Genomic DNA, 24,538 nt, shown 5'->3' with positions numbered 1-24,538 from the left:
GCAAATTAAAGTAGCTAAATGCATTTATTAGAAGGGGTGTTCACAAACATTTGGGCATGTAATGCATGTTGCAGTCTTTTCTGTCCAAGAAAAAGAACTGAATGTTTCTGTTGAGTGTATATAGGCTTTCAACCACATCTGTGTGTGTGTGTGTGTGTGTGTGTTACCTTCAGTTATCTGAAGAAGGAGAAGATTTACATAATTAAACGATATGTGAGATTCGCTCATAAATATAAAAAAAAACTATATGAGAGGAATTTAACAAATGAAACTGGTTCAGTAAAGAATGCTCTGTTTTTCAATGATTGGAAAAAACAGCCTGATGAAATAGAGCCCTCTGGTGGCAAGATGCCTTTTAAGGAACTTTTAAGGAGCATTTCAAATAACGACTAAATGAATATACACTGTATGCTCAAGTGTTTGTGGACACCCCTTCTAATGAATGCATTTAGCAACATCCAATATGTTTGGGATGAGTTAGAGATGTGTAATGAAGTGTGCTGGTGACAATCGAACACTCTGACCTCTCTTATGTAGAAAGTCTTTCCTGGCGAGTAGAGACAGTTACTCTAACAAAAACAGGGTAAACATTTTTTAATATGTTAAATTTTGAAATAAACAATTAATGAGCAGTTGTGCCAATAGGCTTTTCACTGCAGTGTATAAGAAAAGAACACCAATAAGCTAGTATCAAAATTTAACTGAGTTAGCAGCATTTTCACTCTCAAATTTAGAAGAAGAGTTTGCACCCTGTGTATGATTTTTGCACCGACCAGAGTGTGCAGATGCTTCTTCTACGCTTTGTCCATTTAGTGTATAAAAATGGATAGAGTTGGATGGAGGGTTTTACACTGTCAGCAGTTGGTAGCTACCAGCACATAACACACAGGCAGAGATCAAAGGGCATTTATTAAAGCCTGCAGTCAACAATGAAAAAAGCCAAAGTAGCACAGAAACACACAAAAAATACACACACAGACTGCAGACTCGAGAGCTTCACTCTTCATGCTGATGGCCCTGAAACACACAACAGGAAGTTAGCAGACACGTATTTATCTTACACCATCCCACACAACCACAGTTTTATTTCTCAATAAAGATGACCACACACACGCAGAAAAAGACTGATTGGTATTTTTAAACTGAAGCAGTAAGAACTTTGTATACAAATAGAAAACCTCCCATGAAACAGCAGTTATTACTCAAATTGTATTAACTTCCAAATGAAAAATTACCTTTATACATTTTAGTCAATAGCCCTCTTTTAAAAGGAAAATAGCCTTCCTAGTCCTGTCCCTGCGTGCACAAACACACGCACACAAACGCACACAAACAGCGTTTTCAAACGTAAAAATCTAAAACAAATTTCGTGTTTTTGTTACACTGTATACATTTGTTCCAGTTAGATTTGGTTTCACACAGTTTAGTAAGCTCAAAAATGTTGAGTGTTCTGTCATGATCAACTATATGGGCTATACTACTAGACAATGGTGGTGTTTTGCCAAATTCTGCCTTCTTGGCAGAATCTGACCGTAACAGATTCCCCTCATATTCCTTATACTTGTTTATAAGTAATGGTTAATCTACAGTTATAGTAGATACAGGAATCACCACTGTAATCTGTTGCCTCATACAGCTGTTTGAGGGCTGTGCATGTGAACATGTCTCCAGTTTCTTCTTTCATTGTTTAATAGGTGATGATAGTTTACCCTAATGTCCAGTAATTTATTTGAAAAGTCTTAATCATCCAAAAAAAAGTTTTCACACTGCAAACAAAACAAATCATGGTTCAGTTAATCCAGACCAAGAACACCTTTTACAGTCGAACCAGCTTTGGTTTGTTGCACCTTTCACAACTGTTGTCTGGTTTAGACTAAATTGAAAATTCCTAAAGTAAATACTAAACAGGATAAGTGTGAAAGAGCTAGAGCCCTAGAGCTGTGGTACCTTTTCAGGTTAGAAGTGAATGGGTGAGAAATCACAGTGGAACACGGGCTCAGCCTCGCTGACTCTGGTCGTCTGGCTCGGTCCTGCTTCTTCTAGCTCTATCTTGACACTTGGCATGAGGGGGTCTGGGGCAGCAAGTTTGGACAGGCTGGGGCACGATGCTCTCTGGGGGGTTATGTAACGTTGGGGTGGGAGCAGTGTAGGATAGTGGCTTTCACAGCTCTGGGAGGTGAACTGGGGCCTCAGGACTGCATGAGGGATATGGGCCGAATGACCATACACCTCACTGGTCCATGGGTAGGCCTGCAATGCTATTCTCACACACAAACACACAAAATACATACACAATTATTTGTATATTTGAACTTTTGATGAAACTGAAATATTTAATAGCGGAATTTATTTGTATTAATGCTTTTTGTGTTTTGAACTTGTGAGGCAGTTCAATGTGCTGCTGAGAAACCACAAATGTTAGCCAGAGGCAAAATATCTGGTAGACATATTCATGCATCTAAAACATTTCTGGATAAAATTTTTGTTTTGTGTTGTTTAGTTTATAAAATTTTATTTTGTATTAGTGCTTTTCAAACCTCAACCTTGTGCCCCTCTGCCATGCACTTTTATGAGTATCCCTTGTTTTCTGCTTACCCCTGCTATGCTTAACAGGGTTTAATTTACTGATTAGATGGGATGTCCAGGGCCAAGAAACACAGCCAATTCTGAATATAAAACTAATTAATAACCAACAATGATTCCAAACTACTGTACATAACACCAACATTGTATACAATTTGTCAGTGTTTTATATATATTTTACCAGATAACATAAGAGGTCTTACTCTGTACTCCAGGCTGCAGTAGAATCTGGTTGCCGTTTTGGCACTGTAGGTAGGTGTGGCCCCCGTTAGTGCAGGCCAGCAGGCCGCTCGTGGTCCCCGGGTTCAGGGGCAGGCAGGATGAAGTGGTCCCCTCAGTGGGGTTGGGGGTGAGGTAAGGAGAGGGAGTGAGGTAAGACAGTCGAGAGTACTGTGGTAGCAGTGTGCTGGGCTGCTGTGAGATTATATTATTACTCTGCTGTGCCAGAAAAGTGTTGTGTTGCTGGGCAAATAAGGTGGCAGGCTGTTGGGGGTACGTGCTGATCTGATATGGCTGAGCGCTGTTCCCAGGACCAGACGTCAAAGACTCAAGTTTAGCTGAAGAGCCCAAACCACTGTAGTCAAACCTGCAACACAGCAGAGAGATAGAGAAGTAGCATTTAGAGGAAATAACTGCAACACTTCACAGAAATGACTCTTATGAAATCAGCTCATGCTTCAGCCTCAGACTTATCACAGCTTATCTAAAATCTGATTGCACTTCCACTTAACTCAAAAAATATGGAATATAGTAGCTAAATGCATTCCTTAGAAGGGGTTTTAACAAACAAGTTGCAAATGCACACATACAGCACACATACAAGTCCCTGTAAAGAAGTACTGATAATTGGCTAATGACAGGTGTGGCCTGCAGAAGTATTGATTATGAAACTGAGCAGTGGAAAAGCAGATCTATGTTCTCTGGAATTATAGAGTTCTTCATCCAATAATATTTGGATGAGTTGCTGAGTTGGAGTGAACATTAGCCAAGTTCCTGATCCTCTTTTGATTGTCACTGAATGCAATCAAATTCTAACAGCAATGCACCAAAATCTTGTAGAAAGGCTTCTAACAATTACTTAAACAAAAGCAGAATTTCAGTTCAACACTAAAAACTAGTGTCAATGAGATATTCCACTACTTCTGTCTGTATAGAATATATAGTTTTTCTATTTAATAACAGTATAAAGAGAAATATGGCAATTTGGTGCAATACATGTGTTATTTCATATTTAAATATCTTTGGGAACACTATGTTGAATAAAGTATACTATAATTATGTATAACTATGTATAGTATTCAGAGGAAATGTGAAATTTTATTAGATCTTAATTTCTCAGATACAGGGTATTCTACATAAAAAATTATCATGATTTCAGCAGATTAAAAAAAAAAAACTCAACTGAAATGTCCCATCCACCTCGCATCCACCATCAGGCATTGCTTGATCTTAGATAAGTCACAGCAACTTTCCATGAGCACAGTGGCCAGTGTTTAAAACAAACTCATATACAAGATAGAACCTCACAACTGATACAGATGTGAGCCTTCCTAAGCGATCACATGAAGTAGCGCTATATGACCTATTTACATACTGCTATCCCATGACTTTTGCCATATCAGTGTAGAAATATCTTATTAAATTATTCCAATCTTTCAAACTGTATCTGAGCAATACAAACTTCACTGCTGTAATTATTACTGCACATGAATAATAAAGCCTACAAACCAACAAAAGAGCTGTAGCACCCACTAGTGGTGCATGAGGTCAGTAAATGCTTCTGCTGCTGTTGCTGATGCTGCTGCTGCTGCTGCTGGTACCTACCCAGTGTCTGTGTGTAGACTGAGAGGCTGAGGCTCACTGTGCTCTGGTGTGTCCAGCAGTACAGATAGGGTGTGAGTTGGGGGGTTATATGCAGCAAAGAAGGGGAGAGAAGCACGTCGGAGAGGAGGGGGGCTCTGCATGATGGGGAGCTTGTAGTCTAATGAGCTTCCCTGAGAGACACAGACATTGCCTGCATCCACACAGCCTGAATCTTAACACAGAAACAAACATATAAATATACAAATATACACAAATAAATGTAATGCAGTTGATGAGAGGTGAGTGAGAGCTGCTTAACTGACCTGGTGGACTTGTGCAGCTGTTAAGAAGAGCACTGTAAGAAGGAAGTGTGCTTGTAGTTTGTGAAGGTACAGGTGCAATCGTTGGAGCTGTGAAAACAGGAGGTCTACACACATACACACAAGAAAGTGTTCATACATACACCCAATATAAATTTGCAAGATCACCAATTATTTATGCAGTTTCACTGTTCACTGCTTTCCACAGCACATGCATGTCAGGGTTTGTGTGTTTTACTCTAATCCTTCAGTTTTTTAGATTCATATGTTATAGTCTTTTATATTTTTCTGTATTTTTTGTATGCATAGATTGTGTACATTTTCTGTATATTTTCTGATTTCTGACTTCTGTTCTGTCCTCTGCTTCTATAAAATTGTAAATTTCCCAGATGTGGGATTAATTATGGATTATCGTATCATATAAAATCTTATCATAACCATCACTGTTTTATATGAGTGACCTGTTGGCTGGTGCAGGCGGCCGAGTCGGAGCAGGAACTGGAGCTCGGTTCACCGGAGGCTTCCTTACTGTAGTCTTAGAACTTTTGCGCCACTTAGCTCGACGATTCTGAAACCATACCTGTGAAAGTAGGCACTGTCCTGATAAGTTTTTCAATATTTAATATGGAGTTTGCTTTAGAATAAGAATGAATAGGCCTAGAAATTATTCCAGAAACTTACCTTGATCCTCTGGGGTGTAACACCAACTGATACTGCTATCTCTTTCTGCTTTTCTGCATCTGGGTAATGATCATCCTGAAACACCCTCTCCAACTCATCCAGCTGATCTACACACAAATACGCACACAAACACACACAGTCCATATTATGTGGAAGTGGAAGTTACATGGAGTCACATGTTTACCTCCAAACACAGGGCATTTATTCATCTATAATCTTTTTCTAATTTTACCCCATTTCCTACCCAATTGCTTACCCTTAGCTGCAATGACCCAAACACTAGAAAGTTAAAAACTACCAAGTTTCTTCTTCACTACATGTGAATCCAGCCAATAACACCTTTTTGAACTGCAGAGCATCACCAATAGGAGTAATGTAGAAAAAAAGGAGCATAATTCAAGAACTGTCCATTTGTTAATCTATTGGTGAGTATACCAAAATGCTAAAAGTAATGGGACAGTAGTTTGTAAACTCAGTATGAAGTTGTTTATTACAATCAATTAATAAAAAAATAATAATAAATTATTCCCTTTTCCCAAAAAAACCCCACTCACCTGTACTGTAGGAGGTGCGTGTTTTCTTCTTGGGTGCAGGGTGCAGTATGGAGGTGTTGGTGATGTAAGATAAAGGCTGTGAGATGGCATCTGGGCGGACCGTTGCCAGTGGCAGTACTGGTGTAGGCCTGCTGGTGAAGCGCGTGTAGCGGCGTGTGGTGTACACCTGCCTCAGTGTTACCTCCAGCTGCCCTGGAGGAGCAATGTGTGCTTTGGGCTCCCCATATGGTTGGCTCCCCAGACACTGGCCTTCTGGTCCAGGCATTTGGGCTGGCGCTTGGGTCTGAACCATTGGCTGGGTTTGAAAGGGCAGGAGGTGGGGATTGGATGGTGCTACAGTGAGAGGCAGAGGGTCGTTTGAGGGAGGTGGGGACAGTGAGGGGATGTCAGGGAGAGTTAGGGACTTGGAGGGACATAACATAAGCTCCTCGCTCACAGACCTCTCCACAGACTCCTCACACACCATCACCAGGTTCACAGGACAGCCAGAGTCCAGCTGCATTGTGCTCTTCTCAGTCAGGGTCGGGCTTAAGTTGCTCCCTTTTCCAATATTATTTGGGCTTTCTTTTGATTTATTATCATCTTCATCTGTCTCCACATTCTCACCCTCTCCATGCTTAAGGTCATCATCAGTTTGATTTTCTTCTATTATTTCTTCATTTTCTTTTTTATAATAATTTTCTTCTGCTTTTTCTTTACCTATAATTCCACCTCTTTCAGTCCAGTCACCTTCATTCTGCTCTCCTTTCAGATCCACTTCAACTCTTTCACTGACTCTGGGCCCCAGATAAGGCCTCTCGCTTTCCTCCTCACATAAAGGACATGGACCTTCTGTAAAGAAGTGAAAGGAGTCATTGCTAAGCTACATTGTTCACACAATCCATACTTAAATTCTACTTAAAGAAATCCATATAAAAGTTGCAAAACAGTCTACTGCAGCAGGCCTTTTCAACTCACAATGACACAAGATATGCAAGCCGTTCCCCAGATTTTACTAGTAAAAATAAAAACTTTTAATATTAAAAATGTAAGTAAAACCCCTTGTTCAGATAACAGCAACATTTAATTCTAACTAGCACAAATATTCATTCAATATGTAATATATAATATGACTGATATCTAAAACTAGAATTGCTGCAGAACTAGATAATCTGGTAAAATGCCAAAATAGGTCAAAATTTCCTTAGACATGTCATCCTGGCAATATGTCTAGTTAAAGTGGATTCATAAATCTGAATCTTATAAATGTTATATTATTACTAGTAAACTTTCACAGTTTAGTTTTAAGGATTTAATTATACTAGTATAATAGTAAAACATTAAGGTTTGAATCATAACACAGAATGTACTTCTTTGCATTTGTCAAAATATAATATAAAATGCCATATAAAATATGGCAATTTCCTGAAGTTCATTTTAAAATCAATAGTTTCCTGAATTAAATGATTACGTGTAGTAGAAAGCAGACAGGCATATGCGTCCAGTATGAGTCTTCTTCTCAAGCCCTCAAAACTTTCAGAATTAAAATAACTTTTTTACTCAGAATAAAGGGTTTTGCGTCATCTACACTTGTAGTTTCAATAGGGGCCAAGGCTGTAAAGGTATTGCACCCCTCTGAACTCAATTACTAAACAAATGCTGATACATATTACGTACTAAAACAGTCTAAAATTCACACCGAAATCCAAAGCCACTTTTTAAAAATATAATTAACATGTTTGTTTTTTTTTACTTTGGGCCCACTACTGAAATTATAACCCTTAAGATATTTGTATTTTTATATCTAAATGTAAGCAAATAATGTTTTACACACATTTTATAAGTTTTAATCTTTAGGGTGTGAGTGTCAGTACCTCCCACCTACCCCAAATAAAAACGCCACAAGCCCCAGAGACAGCTAACTAGATGTTTCTCCCTTTATCCTCAGTAATTCCCCCTAATTAAACTGTGTAATTTGAGGTAAATATCAGGTAATTGAGGTTAATTTACGCACCGTAATCATTAGTGAACGGCGAGTCCTCAGCCATGGTGTCTCTCTGACTCTATAACTCTAACTACCTCAATTACCTCACAGCTAAAAGCGCGAGCTCACGACCCGCTGCAGCTCAATCAGATGATTGGTCATCATAACCGGCTGGGAGCAACCAGAGAGTCACGTGACCAGGGCACGACCTGCACGGGGTTACCGGCGTGTTGATCACGGAGCGGTTCGTGCTTCTGTTGGGCTGGAGCTGAGTGAGTACAGGTGTGTCATTTTCACTCAACTTCACCTGCAGTGCAGAATAGCCAGCAAAATCCCCAAACCGTGTGGAACCAAGTAAAAAGCTTTCATGTTTGATAGGGAACATTACTAGCATAATTGTAAGCATACCTGTAACTGTAATAAAAATATAAAAACAAGTAAATCTGCTAATGTCAAAATATAATGAATAAAATCATAAAATTGTCTCTTTCCTGAACTTCATTTTAAAATCAACATTTTCCTGAATACAAATCAAACAGTTCATGTCCTACAAATCTTTAGTTTCGTTATGTGTGTCTATAGACTATAGACTGTAGTCTATAGTTTTTACGTCTGTTTTAAAACATTGTCTGTTTAATTTGGGTTAATTCCTGTTACTGGTCTGGAATTATTAAGGGGAGTAGAAAGTGCACAGGCAGCTTCTCCATGTGTCCTGTTGGAGATTTCAAAGCCCTCAATTTTTTTAAAATGTAAACAAATTATTTTACTGTAGAGAAAAGGGTTTTTATAACCTATATATGTAGCCCATATACAGGACAAGGCATGTTAAAGGGTTAATGTAGATATCCAGAGTAAAATATCACTACAGTACAAGTATATTTTTACAGCCACAAATTGTAGAGCATCTCTAACTTTATGGACTTAATGGAATTCCATTTTGCTGAATAAATGCTTAAATAAACCTCAAACTCAATTATAACACTAAACAACTATGCAATATTTATAGCCTATAGACTTTATTAATAAGAAGTAAACATTGTATGATTGTAAAAATGTCCTCACTTACCAATTGGGGATGAGTACAGGTCAAGACAAGTTGTGAGGTTTTATCTTGTGTTTTGAGATTTTATTTTATGAGTGAAGTTATATACAGGCCAGCATATTCATGGCAAGGTGTTGTGCATTATTGAACTTAAGACGAGGTCTGATAGTGGGTGCCAAATAAATAGGGCTTTTAATTTCTGAAGTTGTTTGGGCATTTAACATTCCTCGATCCAGTGTTACATGTGTACCAGGCATACGCCATAGGCATAGAAGTTTGAAAAGGTCTTAGAAGTAAGTTTTCACAATGACTTCTTTATTAATCTAATTTCTTTTTATATATGGCACACCCACTCATCACCTAAACAAACATACTGGGAACGTGGCAAATAGACCTACTCAAAAATTCATTTCTGCTCAGTGTTTGATGTAACAAACACGATCACACTGCTGACTGCTGAAATGAATTCTGAGAGCTGCATAATTAAGTAGATGTTGCTGTAGGCCTTACACTGTATGGTACGCCTCGCTTTCAAAAATCATGGACTACTGTGTGCATTCAGCGATTCCACAGGGAGATCCTTAGGAAAGATTTTTGCTCTTACTATAAACACACCACACACTATCCATTTTAGGTAACAATAAATGGAGCGCAGATATTTAAATCTAAATGAAGTGAGTGTATATTTATGGCCTACTGAACACATTTTAGCATTTCAGCATGACTCCACCGCAGAGAGAAGAAGCGAGATACACACATACCCAATAAGGTCTTTTATTTAGAACAGAGTGGCATATTAGTGACAGAACTTCGCCTCCTTATACACAAACCAACCAATGAGAAAAAAGAGAAAACAAATCAGCTCTTAAAAAATGGGCATGTATAAAACACAATGGTCAGTCATCACATCAAGACCATGCTGGTCTGTGATTGGCACAGACACAGGAAGGCCCACCTCTTTATTTGGCCATGGGTAGAAAGAGTGACAGGTCAAAGGTAGTTGAGTAGAAAAAACAGCAATTGAACAAAATCCACTGAGACAAATCTATCCACTTTAACACACAGTGACCGCCGGACATTCCCAAGTGAACAGACAGGTGTGTTGGAGATAGTGTGGTTGTGTAGTTGTGTTGGTAACAGGTGTATGTGGGTCAGGCAGGTGGAGTACTGTTTTTATTTATTTGTGTAGGTGATATTCCATGGAAATTCCAAGCGTCACTCTTAATGAGAATCGCTAACTCCCAGACATTTTAAAATAGAGATGTATCCTTACAAATCCAGGAACAATCATAATACCTTGAAACCTGAAGACAACAGTCAAACTGTAGGCATGAGTGAGTGATTCTATGATCTGCTGTAGGAATTGTATTGATTGTAATGAAGGTACTACCGGTTATCACTGACGGTAATGTTAATGTATTGAATCTCCGGCGTATGATATGGTTGGTCAGTCTGGTCATAAGGAATTATCCAAAGGCCCCAGTTATAAGGTGCATATTGTGACCAGTCTTGTTTTCGAAGAGATATGTAGGGTAATGTGGATGTTTTACAGTAACAATTACGAATGTACACTCTTGAAAAAGAAGGAGCTACAAAGGGTTCTTTGACCAATGACATAGAAGAACCATTTTTATACCATAAAGCCCCTTGTCTTAGAATAGTTTGTATTAGAAGAACCTTTAAACTGATAAAACGATTCTTGCATACATCTCAAAACCACTAAAGGTTCTTCACACACTACCTTAGATCTATCAAAATTGTTTCTTCTATGGTAGAGGTCTTCAAATTTGGACTTTGAATTCAGTTTCCTTTCCTGAATTTTGTGATCCTTGGTAAGTGTGACTCTGCGTGGCAAATTAATGATTGTGTTTACATACATGCCATAATCCAATTTTTTCAGAACATACAATACATTTTGAGTAAATAGATAATAGAAAAAATCAATAAATCATATTTTTGCATATCCTGCTCTGCAGATTTCATGACTAATTGTATTACCAGAAAAGTGCAAAATCCAATAAAAATCCATTACTTACATCTGATGTTCCCTAAATTTCCAGTGATTATAAAATCCATGACTGGATTCAAAGTCCAGATTTGATGATCTGCCACTGATGAATTAATGACATGGCATTGCCTAAAGAACCCTTTCAGGTGTAGCACCTTTCTGTTTAAGAGTATAGGGGAAGGTGTACTAGGCATCGTCTCATGAAGTGAGAAGATAGCGCAGTAGGTCTAAACATTTAAGCTAAAGGTTAATCAGAGACACAGGAGTTATTTATAACAGGCAGCCTCGCTACCCGGCTAACTGGAGAAATCCTGCTCCATGGAATAGCTCACTCATCATGGAAGAAACACTGGAGAAGGAACAAAAAAACCTTCCGCTAGATACATTCTAGCCAGCGCATGGGTACACACATGCACACACACACACAGGCATGACATGATCATACAGGTTCGGGTAGAATATTCAAGCTACAGGCGCAGTTGCACTGGTCTGATATTACAATCTTTGATAGTTTGATAGTACATACAGCCTATGACCTCATTGGAAGGTTTCCCCCACATCCTTTAAACATGGCCTCTGATGTGGGACCTGCACACCTTCTGTATTGATGGAGCTTTCAAGTATTGCAGCTCTTTGATATGAGGGGGGAAACGAACAGGCTGTACTAAGAAACTAGGGCTACATTTACAAAACAGGTTAAAGTTGCTAAAACCATCATTTCTTTTATCATTTGCATTCTCTCTATGGCAGTGTGAAAAGCACAAACACACTTAATCTGATGTTTTCAGTTCTAATTTGGGCCACTTAGGCTATGTTCAGACTGTAGACAAATTTGCAGGATTGTTCTTCAAATCAGATCTGTTAAGATGACTGTCCACACTGTTATTTGCCAGTGATCAGATTGGATTTAATCAGATTTGATGCTGTTAATGCTGTTCACCAAGGCTGATGTTTGTTGCATTATGAATAATGGAGTGTGAGCTGGCAGAGCATCCAGGCACATCACATTTCAAACCACATCCAAGTATTGTTTAAATTTGATTTGCAAATTCTTCAGACTATCAAAAATCAATCTGGACACAATATAGATTAAAAAATAGGGGTTGGGCTGGCAGTGAACATGGAGCCTTTTGTGTGGTACTGAAATCTAATATATATCCAATACACAGCAATGCTGCTTAGTCTGAACAGCCAGATTTCATGTGACTTTTATGTCAGTCTGACTTGACATCCATCATATTGCCACTGAGTAGAAGTGAGCTACATAACATATTGCCTTTTCTATTTTGCGCATGTGCATTAGTGCATTAGCTTTAGGAACAAGAACTTATCAGATGAATTTTAGATAAAGGTATATATGTAAAAAGGGTAAAGAGAACAGCCTAAAAAAATCAGATTTTGGCTACTTTAACCTACTGTGTAAACATAGCCTAAGAAATGTGGTTCAATTTTCAGTCTGTTAGTATTAAATCCCCTCAACTCCTCCAATCATAGTGATATGTTTTAAGTGCATGACTTTACCAGTGGTCTGCTACAGCAGGCAGTGAGGGACATACTGTACAGCGCTCTCTAATGCTTGTGCTGAGGCTAAGTGGCCCGCAGACCTATCCCTGACCCACTGTGCACAAAAGGATATGTGACTATACGGTATTATTGGTAACGCCAATCTTCAATCTCCTTCTACAGCATATTTCTTTTTTTTTTTTTAATAAGGTTACAAAAGGCCAGGCAGTGGCATCGCACCTCATCTGCATGAGAGCACGTGATATACATTCTCCCTCGCCAGCACTGGAGGGCGACAGCGTGATATGAGTGTGTTGATGTTAAATAGCTGTATTATTGCTACATCATGCACTGATACCTAACTCTAACTGTGCAGCCGTTTAGTTTCAGTGACCTCGACGAACAGCACTTTGAACACAATTAGACAACGTAACCAAAAGCAGCTATAGAAACACTTCCGTCCCTCCCTGGAGTCCCAAAATCAATTCTGTTAAAAAAACGCCTAACGCAGGGTGTATCCCAGTGTATGACACAATATTCCATGTGAAGCATGAGTCAATTCCTTCGACTTTAAGGGCATTTTTTACACCTAGATTTATTAGACTGGATCAATCAAATTTGGTTTGTTTTCACCCTTTATACAATTCATTTGGGCAGGTGTGAACACAGTAGTCACACTCCACTGAACCGAGACCCCTAAGAGAAGGTGGTCTGGGCCTGCTCCCAAGCAAAATCTGGAATGGTTCATTTGTGGATGAGATTGTGATCTGACCTCAATTCAAACATCAGATGTACTAAACAGTGTGTTGCAGGCGTAGTTTATCATGGTATGTTGCCAGATAATTACTACAGCTTTGAACAAGTGCCATCTCTGCTGTTGCTTTGTGCACGTTAAACTGCACAGAAATGTGCACCAATCCAGAACACAGGACCTTCTTCCCAAATTTACTTTCTTAACGTTATTAAGTCTAATCAATAAGCAGAGAGGAAAGTCTGTGTGTTTGGTTTTAATGAATTTTGGTACATATGTAGCTTTCCCTCTGTGAAAACAAACCAAACCAAATGAAGGTGAAACAGCTCTAATTATTAAAACTGGAAAGCTCAGTGAGCTTGGAGGAGAGAAGACTGACAAATCTGAAAAACACTCCAAGTTAAGAAACTCATTAACTGATTTGGACCAAAGCAAACCAACTGTAGATGTAAAAAACACCCCTAGTCTGAAATCAAACCTGAATCCTTGAGCCCTTAATTCCTACCCACAAAAGTTCCCGCCCCACCCTGACCTGTTCCCATTCCTCTTAAACTCTCTCCAAATTCAGCCTATACAGCATAGTATGTGTGAATGTGGTTTGTGTGAGAGTGTCAAAACACAGTCAGTGAGACAGTCTTGTGAGCTTGTGCTTTGTTTCTTTTCTTTTTCAATTTTTTTTTACACAAAGGCCGGAAAGCTGATCGACGATCAATAAAAAATACTGAAATCGTGTGAAATCTAATGGGAAGTCTCTTTTTCTCTTTTATGCTAAAGCGATGTGAAAGAAGAAAGTTCACTCAAACTTTTCAAAGAAAATAAAAAGTTCTTTAGACTCCTGTTGCCTTTTTGATATTTTTAAATTGATGAGTATAGTGTGTGTGAGTGTTTGTATGCGTGTATTTGTGTGAAAAGATGTTCATTAAGTAAAAGACATAATTAAAAGCATGATAAAATCGAAAATAAAAAAGGAGTTGATATTTACACCAATAAAACTTTTACTGCACAGCTAAATAGATAATATCCTTCACTACTAATAATATTATCATCTTTTACCTTCCATTCAGAGCTGCTGATATATTATTGATTATTATTACTATTGATAACTAATTGTCTTTGTACAGAACAGAGGAGGGGCTAGTCCTCTGACTCTTTTGCATGCACTTCCTCACAGCAAATGTTTCCTCCATGTTTATTATATGTGCTGTGTTAATCGTAAAATCGTACGCTTTATTACTGTAGTTCTATGGTTTCCTTTAGGCTCTCTGCTCCAAACAAATAGTACCACGGTCATCGAGGCCGGCCTTGCTGACATGCACTCTCGCCAGCAGAGGGAGTCAGACTGCGTGTGCATGTGTATATGTGTGTGTGCGTGTTTGTGCATGCATGTGTGTGTATATGTGTGTATAAGAGGCTGTGTGCGGTTGGGCTAAGGTCACAGATGGCAGCACCGTGAGGGCACACAGCCTCTTACAGAGAACATGCACACACACACACAGACACGCACACACATACACATACGCACGCCGCACGGTCTCTGCTCAAGCTCAGCTTCTAGCACCAGGGAAATGGAAGGCACCACACAATGGTAGTAGACCTTTGACCTTTGTGACAGAAGTGCGATCTGTTTGGAGTAGTGTGGTCTCGGCATTCCTCCTCCACCCCTCTACCTTTTTTTTTCTTTGCTTGCTCCCTCCCTATTGGCCCTCTTTGTCCCTCCATGACCCTCTCTGCTTCTTTCTTTTCCCTCCTCGCTCCCTCTCTCTTGTTCGCTCTCTTCTTGACTCCTGTGTTCGGCTGGAGAGGAATATTGTGCAGTTGAAGAGCATGTGTGTCTTTACAAAAAAGGTTTCATATCATCATTTTATAGAACAACAATCCTAAACATATCAATAGATTAAAAAAGTTTTTTTTTTTCCTTTTCTTCATATGTGTGGATTCCCTGCCCCTCCCCGAGCCCATTCCATCAAATTCTGTCTGTCCACAGCCACGTCCTTTTTTTTAATCTTTTTTTGTTTTGTTTTTTCCATTCAAAAGAAAGTCCCAAGTCAGTAGAGTGAGAGGCACTCTCATGGAGAAAAGATGGGAGTCGGGAGAGGAAGAGAGCGAGATGAGGTGAGGGAAGGAAGGAGGGCGAGAAGAAGATAAGAAGAGGCTAGAAGGAAAATGGAGGGATGCAAAAAAGGAGAAAGTGTAGGGTTTCTTTAGGCGTAGAATTCCTCCTGCTTGTCTGGTTTCTGGTAGGTGACTGTGGCTTGTTTGGGCTCATCCAGTGTGTAGCTGCCCTCATCCTTCTTCTTCATCCGGTAAACAAGTAGCATGACCAGGAATGCAGCGAAGAGTGCGCCGACCACACCTCCAACAATCACCGCTAGACAGATAGACAGACAGACAGACAGACAGGGAGAGGGGATATGTGTTATAAGAGCACAGCTCAGAGGGGAGAGTAGAGTAGCTTAACTCACTGTCCATTCCACTAAACATATATGAGCTATATGGTTCAGTAATTACTGACTGTAGTCCCTTTCCTTTTCTGTATACTTTATTATTCTTCTTTCACCCTGTTCTTCAATGGTCAGAACCCCAGAGGACCACCAGAGTGTATATAAAGTATTATTTGAGTGGAGGGTCACTCTGCACAGCAGGAACTGCACTGACATGATGGGAGTTTGTAGTGTGTCGTGCTGGTATTGTGCTGGAGTGAATCACACAGCAGTGCTGCTGGAGTTTTTAAACACTGTGTTCACTCACTTTATCCACTCTATTACACACTTCTACCTATAGCTGCTCTACCTTGTAGATGTAAAGTTAGAGACAGAAGCTCTAAATCTGTTGCTGCATGGTTTGTGTTGGTCATAATTTATTTTTTTATTAGTGTTCACAGGATACTGCCCATAGGATGCTGTTAGCTGGATATTTCTAGTTGGTGGTTTATTCTCAGTCCAGCAGTGACACTGAGGTGTTTAAAAACTCCAGCAGCACTGCTGTATCTGATCCACTCAAACCAGAACAACACACACTAAGACACCACCACTATGTCACCATGTCACAGCAGTGCTGAGAATAATGAACCACCACCCAAATAATAGCTGCTCTGTGGTGGTCCTGTAGGTTCCTGATTATTGAAGAACAGAGTGAAAAGAGTACAATACAGTACAATAGAGTATAATTGACAATTGGTGTTGAAGCAAGGAGCTGGTTTTAATTAAGTGTCCAATTGGTATACATTTATAGCATTTAGTAGATGCTCTTAAAATGCTTTGCCATTCACTTCACTTGAAATATCCTTAGCTAGATATAAAAAGCTAGAATCCTAAAGAAGCTTAGATACTTCCGAATATGAAATCAATACTGAAACCTAGAAATAAAGAATGCATAATTCCCAACAGCCACATATACACACTAATAATCAGGAAATGATATGAGTGCAATCACAAGCCTTTACATAAGTGCAAGATCAGTGCTGATTTAAGTGCTCCACGCTCAAGTGAGCGTACTGCTAATGATGGCACAAGAATAGCTGAAAGCAGCCTAGCAAAACCCACACGAGTAGGAGTAGAAAATGCCAGGTCAACAAACTCAAGTACTCAAGTTCCCTAAAGACCTGCAGTGAAATTCTGTAGTACATCCAAATCCAGCACCAATCAGCATAAGAAATGAGGTGTGTTAAGAGCTATTTTACTCCTTTTTGAATCCTTTTGTTCTAAAATTAAATATACTACAAAGCCAGAAGTTTGAGCATCAGAATAAAACGAAACCCAATTACTAAATAGGAGCTAAATCTGCTTAAGCAGAACCGAATACACAAAGTTATAGGTGCCCTAGAATGGGAACATGAATAATGACAGTTTAGTAAATAGAAATGACATACTGTTGAACCTCAAGCAGAGTTACTTTTGAATAAAGACACTGACTCACATTATAACTCAGAATATGAAAGAAACACTGAACATATAGAAGGGAAAAGAGAGAATGGCTGATTTGAGCCTAAGAGCTAAAGGTAGCTGCATTAGAACAGTTTGTAACGCTTGGCTCAAAAATGCACAAAAACATGATTTTTCGCCTGCACACATCTTCACATCGAGGGGGGAATCTCTTTTTGTTGAAGGGCACTTCATCCATAAAGAGCCGCCATGATTAGCATTATTAGCATCCCATTCATATAGTGGTCAGTGGCCTTTTTTCTCAATAACTAGCTCACTGGAATGGCTGATCAGAGGCTAAAAGCTAGCACTAGGTGGTCCAGAGAAGGGAGAATGTCTGACTGGAGGATAAAAGCTAACATAGCAAGTACTGGTTATCTTTGCAACAGGGTCATGACACTGTGCAAGCTGGAGTGGCTGAAAATATAACCAAAGAAAACAAAAGAACACAAAATGAGCAGCAACACTATCCAGTAAGACTTGGGGCCAAGTGACAGGGTTGTAAATAGGCTTCTTAAATTGCATCAGAGCAGTTTTTATCATTACACATCAAATATAAACTTCAAATATTCAGTAAATGCATTCTTAGACACAGTGTAAAAGTATTATCATATCAAATTACTCAAGTACATATGCATTAAAAATTTAGTTTTACACATGTAACTAATTACTATTCACATTTTCACAGGCTACAGCCATTCTGCACACGTTATGTAACTCACTCTATTTCTTTCTCTCTTTCGCTATAAATATATGTACATATTTTGCTGTTGAGTAGTTTCCCTGATTATCAGAATCAATGCATGCTAAAATTAGATGAAAACTCTGTAATTCTACAAAACATAAAGAGGAATTAGAGAAAGAAATAGATGTACAAACACAATTTCACACATCCACTAAAAAAGCAGACAGGAGAAGCCTAAGGGTTCGAGCTGTACTCTATACATAGCTTTTCAGCAGTAAATCTAGCTGGGGGGCTTTTTGGATGGAGCGCAAATTACTCATTAAGACCACGCTACCCTAAAGCTCAGCTTTACCTATCACCAGGAAGTCTGCAAATACAAAGGCAAACAGTCCCCCAATCAGAATAGCTGAGGAGAGAAAGACAATGTGTCAGAGTGAGAGAGAGGAAATGATGAAGGGAGAAAAAGAGGACACAGGGCTGCACAGAGGGATTAAAACAGATCCAGTAGAGGCACCTCCTGACTATCAGGTTCATAGGGCCAGAATTAATTACAAAAGATTCAGCTTTTAGAGTGAAATCTCAACAGCAGCTGAATAACGTGAATAAACAGGATGAGTACATCAGCATACATCATTCAGCATCACAAATCTAATCAACTGAATCAGAGCATTTGATTCATTTACCCTCAACAGTCTGGATGATTCTGCATCAGAAACTGCTAATCAGTGATATTCAGTGAGAATCTGATATACACCAGGTATGACAGTATTAATAGGTATGATAATGAGGCAGCACTGAGACATGCATGTGGGAATGATGACTGTTTTTCTGATCCCACCGAAACTGTGAACCCCACAGGTTTCAATATTTTAGAATAGATTTGTGAATGAAATTATATAAATATCACAAAGCTAATTCACAACTGACTCCACTGTGATCTCTGATAAAGCCTTGAACTAGAAACTGTGATCCAGACGCTGCACAGACCAAGACAAACAGTTTCAAACAAAGACCCAGAAACAGAAAATAACAAAGACGGTCGAGTGGGGACAGGAAACAACATGCCCAATATTAGCACCATATTTAAACAATAATATAAACTATATGGACAAAAAAAGAGTTTATTCTTTTTTTTTTGGAGTAACTGTGTCTGCTGTCCAGAGAAGGCTTTATACTAGATTTTGAAGCAATGCTACAGAGGATTTGTCTGCAATTTGTCATTGAAGAGTATTAATAAGGTCAAAATGTTGTATGATCATCCTCGTCCCCAACTCATCCCAACAGTACTGTATGGATCAACCATCCTTCCAGAGATCACAGTCCCTCCACTGCTCCACAGCTCAATTCTGTGTGGTTTTATACCCCTCTAGTTCACCAGTAGCTTAGAGTAGCTGAATGCATGCCTGCATTAATTATAAGGGATGATATGTGGACATATAGTGTAGGTAAGAATCAGTGTTTTTGAGAAGTTACTTTACAGTTTAAATTTGAGGATAATTTTTCTCACCTATTAAAACTTCCTTCCTCTCCAGGATGTTTTTCTGAGGAAGCTGAGCAGCCGAACTTCCAGTGTCTACTGTGTTGCCGGTCAAATCAGGCTCCGCCCCATTATCAGTCACACCTTTGCCTCCTCCAACATCATTGCCTAGCCGACCTTCATCCTCTCGGTTCTCTGAATCCCCACTGGGACCCGCCCCGGCCACTTCATTATTAACTGTTGCCTCTGGAGATCTCACCTGAAGGAAACAGAGATAAATCAATGGTGCTACAATCTGGATTTTTCTTTTTACTAAATGTATTGCATTTTCCATTTTGGCATTGAATATTACAAAAAACTATACATACAAACAGTTGTTCTTTCCAGCTATCTGAGTAAATGTTGTTGGTTTGGTATTAACATTCATAGTATTTTAGAATTTCAACTTTTTCTTTTCTTTTACAGCAAAAGTATTTTGTAGTAATTTTTACACTGACATGCCAAAAATCATGGGATAGCAGTATGTAAATTGATCATGATCAATTGTTACCTTTGTTACTTTAGTTGTGAGGTGTTATCTTGTGAGCGATGTTGTGCTTGTGGTAAGGCAATGAAAAGTATCAGAGGCCTGACAGTGGATATCAGATGGATGGGACATTCTATTTTCGAGATTGTGCAGGTATTGAACATTCCACAGCTCAATCCACAGTATGGTGTGTATCAGTAATTATTGTGACCGGCAAAATTTGGCTAGAATTGTGACTGACAGAATTTACATCCACATTCAATGCAGATGCAGAGATTCTACATGCCTATTCTGCAGCAGGTCAGCATTCTTCAGCTTCTGTAGGACATGAGACCTGCTACTAGTTCCTGTCCTATTAGCTTTTGCATGTCATTGTTTTTATTCAATCATTTTATTTATTAAAAAATATATATTTCTTTTTTATACAGAACAGCAGATTAATACTGTTTTGTCTATTGGATAGATGACGTGCTCCTGACTGTGATGATGAAAAATTGAAAGTAATGTGGGCCGAGTACATAACCTTGCAGAACACCACATGAAACAAACTCCATCCTCTGGTGTTGGTGAGTTACCTGTACAGTAGGGGTGAGTGCTGGACGTGCGCTGCTTTCAGTGGGCACTGCCTGGCTGGGTGTGGCTTGTGGTTTGCGTGGCCGCAGAGGGGCGGTGCTGGGCGTGGTTGGACTCGTGGTTGGCTCAGCTGTAGTGGAGACAGCAGTGCTGGGAAGAACCTCAGTGGTGGTGATGTCATCCTCGTCGCTGAATGGGTCGAATGGTGGGGTCGGTTCTGTGGAGATGAACAGATCCTCTTCTTCTTCTTCTTCTTCTGTGGTGGTGAGGTCCTCTGCTTCGGCCACGGTTACAGGAGGGCCTGTGATCAGCACTGGAACAGTAGGGTACCTGGGCTCTATGGTAGTCCTTGCCCTAGCTCTCTCTCTTTCCCTCTCACGCTCTCTTTCTCGCTCTCTCTCTCTTTCTCTCTCCCTCTCTCTTTCCCGCTCTCTTTCTCTCTCCCTCTCGCGCTCTCTTTCTCTCTCCCTCTCTCTTTCCCGCTCTCGCTCTCTTTCTCTCTCCCTCTCTCGTTCTTTCTCTCTTTCCCTCTCTCGCTCTTTCTCTCTTTCAATCTCTCGCATTCTCTCTCTTTCCTTCTCTCGTTCTCGCTCTTCTTCTCTTTCCCGCTCCCTCTCTATTTCCCGTGCTCTCTCCATTTCCTCCTGCTCTCGTTTTCTCTCCAGCTCCATCTCCAGTTCCCTGTCCTTCTCGCTTTCTCTCTCCCACTCCACGCCGCTCTCGCGCTCCGTTTCTGGTGGAGGGGTGCTGCTGGGTTCTGGGGCCGGTGGGGCAGACGGTGCTTGTCCGGTGGCCTGTGTTGTTGAAAGTGGTGGGGGCTGTTCTGTGGTAAAGGACACGCCCACTTTAGTAGGACCTGCTTCTGTTTCTGGGACTGGATTCAGAGAGACAGACAGAAAGAGAGACAGAAATAGATCAATATTCTCAGCACTTTAATGTGTGATATGATATCTTGGTCAGTTTGACTGTAAGACTGCAGTAATGATACCATAACGGACTGCCAAGGAACTGAACGAGAACTATTATAGGGATCAGAATATGGGAATATGGGTGTTTTCAGACACGTCATTATGTGTGTGAGCTCGCTGCTGTACAACATGGGTGTTCCACATTAAATAGTCTACATAAGTTGTACACTATATATTGCAATGCATTGTTCCATTGCACAAACATTTCGACACCACTACAAGTTTTCAGACACCACTACAACTATAGTACACTATTTTGGGGCAGAAAGTGCACTGTATAGTAGGGCTGCATGATATTGGCATATATATATATATATATATATATATATATATATATATATATATATATATATATATATATATACACACACACAATATTTTGTTATCCTACAATAAATATGCAATATTGAAAATATTTTTCACAAGATTTCTCCACTGGTGATAAAGTCAATGATTTTAGATGTCATAATATAAATAATGCACTTCATATATCAAAGATATGAGTAATAAATATAATCTGCTTCTGATAGATTTGTCAAGAAAAATTATGCTAAATTTCATTCTGTATCAAGAAAATGCGAGAAAGTTGCGAGAAATCTGCAAGATATGTATAGTTTAATTTTCCTTACATGACCTCGCCAGAGCCTATAAAATCGGTTTTAAATTTTGCCAAATCCATTTAGGATTTTTTATTCTGTTCTACATTTTGCGATTCTGTTTGTGTTCTTGCCATTTCAAATATTATAGGGCCCTACATTGCCTGTCCTGCAATTTGACTATCGCACCTATACAATACACTGTGCATCTCTAACAACATTTTTTGCTGTCCAGGCTATCAATAATCAATCTAAATGTGGTAAAAATCAGATTCAGTCTGGAAGTAAAAATACAGCTAAAAGTGACTAGAAATAAAGTGACTCAAATCTGACTTGAAATGATCGGATTTGGCATGCACACACAGCCCTGAGGATACCAGATCCAGAGTGACACATTCAGGGCAAAAAAACCCAGATTTAAATAACTATCCTGGTAAAGTAAATGTAGTCTAAATTCTTATTAAATGTCTCATTACATCATTTCTTTAATTCATTTTAAAATGTCTAGTTGTGGACATATAGCTAGTTGTAAAGATATAGCACTGAGTACTAGGTAAAGTTAACCCTTTACTTAACGTCAGACTCTTAGTGTCGCAATGCGAGCATTCCCACGGCCGATAGAAATGTTATCAATGCCACTGAGCGGTGGCTGCCCGCTGTGACGCCACTCTCCCCACGGCTAAGTGGCTCTCCATAACCATAAAATGTTATAAAATATCATAAAGCGGTGTGAACAGCGCCCGCTTTCACCAGTGTTCTGTTGAGTTGTGCTACCTTGTCAAACCGTGCTCCCCAAGTGTATATTTAAGGTCTCTATAAAAAGCAGAATCAACCTGGAGATCAGATTAAAACCTATAGTTACTGTACTATAGTTACTGATCGACTCATTTTTCTGAGTATTTTCTTTTACTAGCTACTGCAGACAATGGAGGCTGAAGAACGTTTTAAATGCAGCATGCATATATACCTCAGAGAGACCTATAGTATTTCACAAACAACAAGAAAAGGTGGATTCTAGCAGAAGGAGACCTTTAGTATACAGCGCCATGAAAAGGCAAAGACGACTTAAGTGCTCAGTCTGGTTTTTAAGATCTAAGATGAATGGCCACGGTCTTGTCTAGTTCTCAGTGTTACTCTGACACAGTCTCGTCTTGGTCTTGAGATAAAAGGGACAGATAACACATGAGAGCCAGAAGTAGCTCCGCACCACGTGTAGTATAGTGCACCGCTGTGTTAATCAGTGTGGCTGGTCGCACTACTACAGCGGCATCCATCTATTAATTTCTGTGTCACTCACATCTACAGGCGTGTAGAGAATAAACTCCCGCAGTGTTTCAATCTTCCACGAGCAACTGGTGGGAAAATAAAACGCAGAGCTTCTACACTTCACTGCTGTGCTGTGTGAATGGTTCAGTGACGGAGAAGCACAGACATAAAATCTGACCAACATTAAGAAACACTATACTAAGAGTATGAAAAAAAAAGAGTTTGTCCTGCTTTTGTTGGAGTAACTGTCTCTACTTTCCACTGAAGATATTCTAGCTGATTAAATTGAGTGAAAAGGGCATTTGTGAGAACATGGTGTTGGATTATCACCTCGTCACCTCAAACCCAAATCTCCAACTAATGCAAAACACTGGATGGAGCGCCATCACTCCAGGGAACACAGTTCCACTGCTCCACAGCTCAATCACGGGTAGATTTATACCCCTCTTGACCACACATGGCATTAGGCATGATGCCAATAGGTTCTGGTTAAAGACTGTCAAAGATAAAGAACAATAATAAGGTAACTAATTGATCCACAGTGTGATCTGTACTGGGAATATGTCATAGAAGGCATTACCACCCACAGAGGACAATACAGTGGGTGGTAATGATTGTGACCAGTGACAACTGGCTAGAATTGTCCATGCGACTAGACAAATGACCAACAGATGACCATCACATCTACATTCAATGCAGGAAGCCCCACACACATTTCCCGCAGGTCAGCATAGCATTCCTAATCATCCTTAGGACATGGCAAAAGTCATGGGACACAATGCCAGTCCTATGCCTGCTGACATCTGGCATATAGTTTTAAATTAAAGCTGTCGTGCACAAATGTCACGCAAAATGGCAGCCTTACAGAAGGAGAAAATGAAATTGAAAATCTTCATTTCAAGTCAATTCAGAGCATTTCTATTGGTCAGGTTTTGACGCAATATAAAAAAGGACATCTGCCAGATTTACATTATGGCAAAAAGTAAAAAAAAAAAAAAAAAAAAAATGGACATCCAATGTTTTAGTCTGACAGTAATGATATGCAAGCAACTGCACTGCATTAAAAAAACAAATGGCACACATACACACACACACACTAAGAGAAAGAGAGATAGAGAGAGAGAGAGAGAGAAAGAAAAGAGAGAGTAAAAGCTGTCAACGCCCAGATTTCAACTGATTAAGTGATCTTATTTACAATAATCTCATTACCGTCTGCAAATCAGGTGATCACACACACTAACACACTCAAAAAGCAGCGTTCTTTACTTAACAGAACAGAGGAGAGATCTGTGACCGATGATTCAGGACATTTTACTGAA

At 39.5% G+C, this 24,538-nt stretch overlaps 3 protein-coding genes across 4 annotated transcripts in view; 1 reads left to right on the top strand and 2 right to left on the bottom strand.

Moving 5' to 3' along the window:
• The window catches only part of rad21b (RAD21 cohesin complex component b), a 634,821-nt gene that overhangs the window by 523,108 nt on the left and 87,175 nt on the right, over positions 1-24,538 (top strand). The window lies entirely within an intron of this gene.
• LOC103034894 (uncharacterized) lies at positions 891-8,083 on the bottom strand. Its single transcript, XM_007245677.4, has 9 exons — positions 7,935-8,083; positions 5,942-6,772; positions 5,388-5,494; positions 5,168-5,286; positions 4,710-4,813; positions 4,408-4,618; positions 2,787-3,169; positions 1,948-2,258; positions 891-1,017 (listed from the first exon to the last, which is right to left on the bottom strand). Exons 1-8 carry the CDS (start codon positions 7,966-7,968, stop codon positions 1,957-1,959), a joined length of 2,091 nt encoding a protein of 696 aa, XP_007245739.2. The 5' UTR covers positions 7,969-8,083; the 3' UTR covers positions 891-1,017; positions 1,948-1,956.
• Positions 9,707-24,538, bottom strand: part of sdc3 (syndecan 3) — a 58,989-nt gene continuing 44,157 nt past the window's right edge. Inside the window, exons 3-6 of one of the 2 annotated variants that reach the window (XM_049475942.1) lie at positions 20,392-21,263; positions 19,321-19,549; positions 18,166-18,219; positions 9,707-15,576 (exon numbers count right to left, since the gene is read on the bottom strand). In XM_049475942.1, coding sequence (XP_049331899.1) covers positions 15,410-15,576; positions 18,166-18,219; positions 19,321-19,549; positions 20,392-21,263 — 1,322 coding nt within the window. In that variant the 3' untranslated portion in view covers positions 9,707-15,409. The remainder of the gene's footprint in view (positions 15,577-18,165; positions 18,220-19,320; positions 19,550-20,391; positions 21,264-24,538) is intronic. The other variant, XM_049475943.1, reaches the window with a different exon arrangement.

The sequence above is a fragment of the Astyanax mexicanus genome, chromosome 3 (genome assembly GCF_023375975.1).
Source record: "Astyanax mexicanus isolate ESR-SI-001 chromosome 3, AstMex3_surface, whole genome shotgun sequence".
Classification (NCBI taxonomy): Eukaryota; Metazoa; Chordata; class Actinopteri; order Characiformes; family Acestrorhamphidae; genus Astyanax; species Astyanax mexicanus.
This window is presented reverse-complemented; position numbering and strand designations above follow the sequence as displayed.

What these genes read in the sequence shown, in the direction of transcription:
- LOC103034894 (XM_007245677.4), bottom strand. Translation starts at nt 7,968, where the DNA reads ATGGCTGAGGACTCGCCGTTCACTAATGATTACG. An exon ending in GCCGTTCACTAATGATTACG is followed by an intron (nt 6,773 to 7,934) that starts GTGCGTAAATTA and finishes ACTTCTTTACAG; the next exon opens with AAGGTCCATGTCCTTTATGT. An exon ending in ACTGCAGCCTGGAGTACAGA is followed by an intron (nt 2,259 to 2,786) that starts GTAAGACCTCTT and finishes GTGTGAGAATAG; the next exon opens with CATTGCAGGCCTACCCATGG.